The sequence below is a fragment of the Oryzias melastigma genome, linkage group LG11 (genome assembly GCF_002922805.2).
Source record: "Oryzias melastigma strain HK-1 linkage group LG11, ASM292280v2, whole genome shotgun sequence".
Taxonomy (NCBI): domain Eukaryota; kingdom Metazoa; phylum Chordata; class Actinopteri; order Beloniformes; family Adrianichthyidae; genus Oryzias; species Oryzias melastigma.
Window position 1 is genome coordinate 19,968,658 of NC_050522.1, and position 3,108 is coordinate 19,971,765.

A 3,108-nucleotide genomic window follows, 5' to 3' on the forward strand; every position below is an offset into this window, starting at 1 on the left:
GTGAGCTCGTGGGAAGGCCAGACCCCTACCCTGGTTCAGGTGATCAAGTTGAATGTGAGACTTCATACTTTTATTGAGGTATCTGATTAGTCTGTTAACTTGCACTAAAAAAATGAAATATCAAGGACATGTTTAAAAAAGCAGCCGAGCAAGAACTGTTTATTCATCAGAAGAAGTCTATGGGATTTTGGCTTCTTGGTGTCACTCAGAGCAGTTCGCATATAAGAATTTGTCACAGTCCGTGGTTCTGAAACGAGCCTTTTACTTCATGCTGTGTCAGTGGTGTTGGATTGTCGCTGTCCGTGGTTCCGGTCGGTGAACTCAAGTTTGGATCCATTTCTGCAACTTTAGAATGTGAGGTTTATCTGATCAACGGGTTCAGACGGTCTGGTTTATTCGGTTTTGTCTTGACTGAATGGGGTTGAAGCGTGACCTCTGACCTTGTCATCTCCCTCCTCTTCCTACAGTGGTGCTGCTGAACTCTAAAGAGACGCAGGCGGAACTGGGATGGACGTCGTACCCCCCCAACGGCGTAAGTATTTTTGCCCGTTTTTGATCAAATCCTGAAGGTCCAAATTGTTCCGCCGAACACTTCTGCTGCAAGCCTCGTCTCTGTTTGTCCCACACCTCCCACCTGCTTCCTCACACATAACTGCAAACTGTGTGTTTGTTGAACGACTGTATGCTGAGCATCTTTCACAAACCTGAGATGAAAAGGCTGTGATTCACATTCCAGCCTAAGAGAGGCGCACTGCAGCAGCTTCTGTATCTCAAACTTCAAACATTAAACATCACCAAAGTAAAAATGAAGGTGATTAGCATTTATGTCCACACTATAATTTGCTAAAATGTCCATGGTTCATCCAGTCACGCATGTTCATGATAAACTATCTGTCAAAGTACACTTCACATTTGGGAATTTACTGATATTGATCACAGAAAATGTCCTGTTTTTCTGAGTTGATGATGAATTTGTAGTGTTGTGTTGTTTTTACTATATTTTTGTGTTTTTATTTTTTTTTACTTTCATGAACTGTTACAAACATCCTTTCAACTCAAAGTGTGTCAGACCTTAAAATTGTGCATGGAAGTTCCCCCAAAGCTTATCAAAGGCTGCTCCAGTCCATTAACTCTGTGTTGTTGTTGTTTTTTTAAGTCTGGTGTGTTTCCAGCTCAGATCTACTAAAACTGTGGAGCTGAAGGTCAAATCAGTCACAGGTTCTGAAAGTTGACTCAGTTCAATAGAAGAGTTTAGCCTGTAACGGTCATAGGTAAACCTAAACAGTGAGAGGCAAAGAATCCAGGAAATCACATTTTTAGAGACTATTTGTATAATGGATGTCCCTCACGGACCTGTTTCTTCTTCTATTATCCACGTTATCTGCATTCATATCACCTGTTTGAACTGGTTATCTGTATAAAAGACACCTGAACCCCCTTAAAAAATTCAGACATCAACCTCTTCACCAAGACCAAAGAGCTGTCAAAGGACACCAGGAACAAGACTGGGATGAACCAATCTACAATAAACAAGCAGTTCGATAAGAAGAGATCAATCGATGGACCAATTATCACTAAAAATCTCCTCCACCTGGAGCTCCATGCAGGATCTTACCTGATGAGGTACAAATGATCTTGAGGACAGTGAGAAACCACAATAACAAAGGTTACCATAGTAACACACTACGTCATTCCCACCATCCAGTGGTCCCCCTGCTTAAGCCAGCACATGTCCAGGCCTGTCTTGAGTTCTCCAGAGACAGTCTGGGTGATCCAGAGGAGGACAGGGAAAATATGAGGTCGACTGAGACCAACATGGAAGTCTTTAAGTGTGAACGCCAGTCTCCAGACTACAATCCAACGGAGAATCTGTGGAAGGAGTTGAAAGCCTGCCTCGTCTGGCAACAGCCTCAAAACTTTACGGTTCTAGAGAAAATCTACTTGGAAGAAAGTGAAGTGAAGACCTACAAGAAACGCTTGACCTCTGTCATTGCCAACAAAGGTTACAGTACATTTTGTATCGTATGAGGTCTTCTTTTCTTGAGTTGCACAACTTCCAGAACCTGTGACTGACAGACTTTTCTGCAGCTCTGTGTGGGCAGTATGTTTGCTAATCATATGTTCACTTGGACAGAAGGGAACAAGCAGAGACTCTGAGGTTTCAGTTGTGACCAGCACTTGGTTTTCATTGCTTAAGATGAAGAAAACTAAAGTCACTTAAAAGAAATACTCTGTAAAAAAAAAAAAAAAGTCAGTAAAATGCAGATGATGTTGTCATTTCCAGCACTGTTCTCCGTTTATCTTCTGGTGTTTTGTTTGCTGTCGTCTGTCAGTGGGAGGAGATAAGCGGCGTGGATGAGAAGTACAAGCCCATCAGAACCTACCAGGTGTGTAACGTGATGGAGCCCACGCAGCAGAACAACTGGCTGCAGACTGGCTGGGTGGCTCGCCGCGGCGGCCAGCGCATCTTCGTGGAGCTCCAGTTCACGCTGCGGGACTGCAACAGCATCCCTGGAGTGGCGGGCACCTGCAAGGAGACCTTCAACCTCCTGTACGTGGAGTCGGACCGGGACCTCGGCAGTGTGACCCGAGAGGATCGCTACACCAAGATCGACACCATCGCGGCGGACGAGAGCTTCACGCAGGGCGACCTGGGTGAGAGGAAGATGAAGCTGAACACGGAAGTGCGCGAGATCGGCCACCTGAACCGAAAGGGCTTCCACCTGGCCTTCCAGGACGTGGGCGCCTGCGTGGCTTTGGTGGCTGTGAGGGTTTACTACAAGCGCTGCCTCGCCACCGTCCAGAACCTGGCCGTGTTCCCCGACACGGTAGCTGAAGCCGCCTTTGCAACCTTGGTGGAGGTGCGTGGCTCTTGTGTGAACAACTCGGAGGTGGACACAGACAGCCCTCCCAGGATGCACTGCAGCGCAGAGGGGGAGTGGCTGGTGCCCATCGGGAAGTGCAGCTGTAGCGCCGGATATGAGGAGGGCCACAGCAGCTGTGAAGGTAGGAGCCGCCGGATAAACGGATGTATGGATTATGCAAACTGTGTTTACATTTTCACTGTTTTAGGAATTTCAAAGTAAAAAATGAGATCAGGGGGAGGGA

The 3,108-nt window shown here is 46.4% G+C and overlaps 1 protein-coding gene across 1 annotated transcript in view; it reads left to right on the forward strand.

Annotated features, from left to right (window-relative positions):
• LOC112136174 (ephrin type-A receptor 7) overlaps window positions 1-3,108 on the forward strand; it is a 130,011-nt gene that overhangs the window by 35,969 nt on the left and 90,934 nt on the right. Inside the window, exons 2-3 of the mRNA XM_024257777.2 lie at window positions 468-532; window positions 2,334-3,006. Of these exons, the coding sequence (XP_024113545.1) occupies window positions 468-532; window positions 2,334-3,006 (738 nt within the window). The remainder of the gene's footprint in view (window positions 1-467; window positions 533-2,333; window positions 3,007-3,108) is intronic.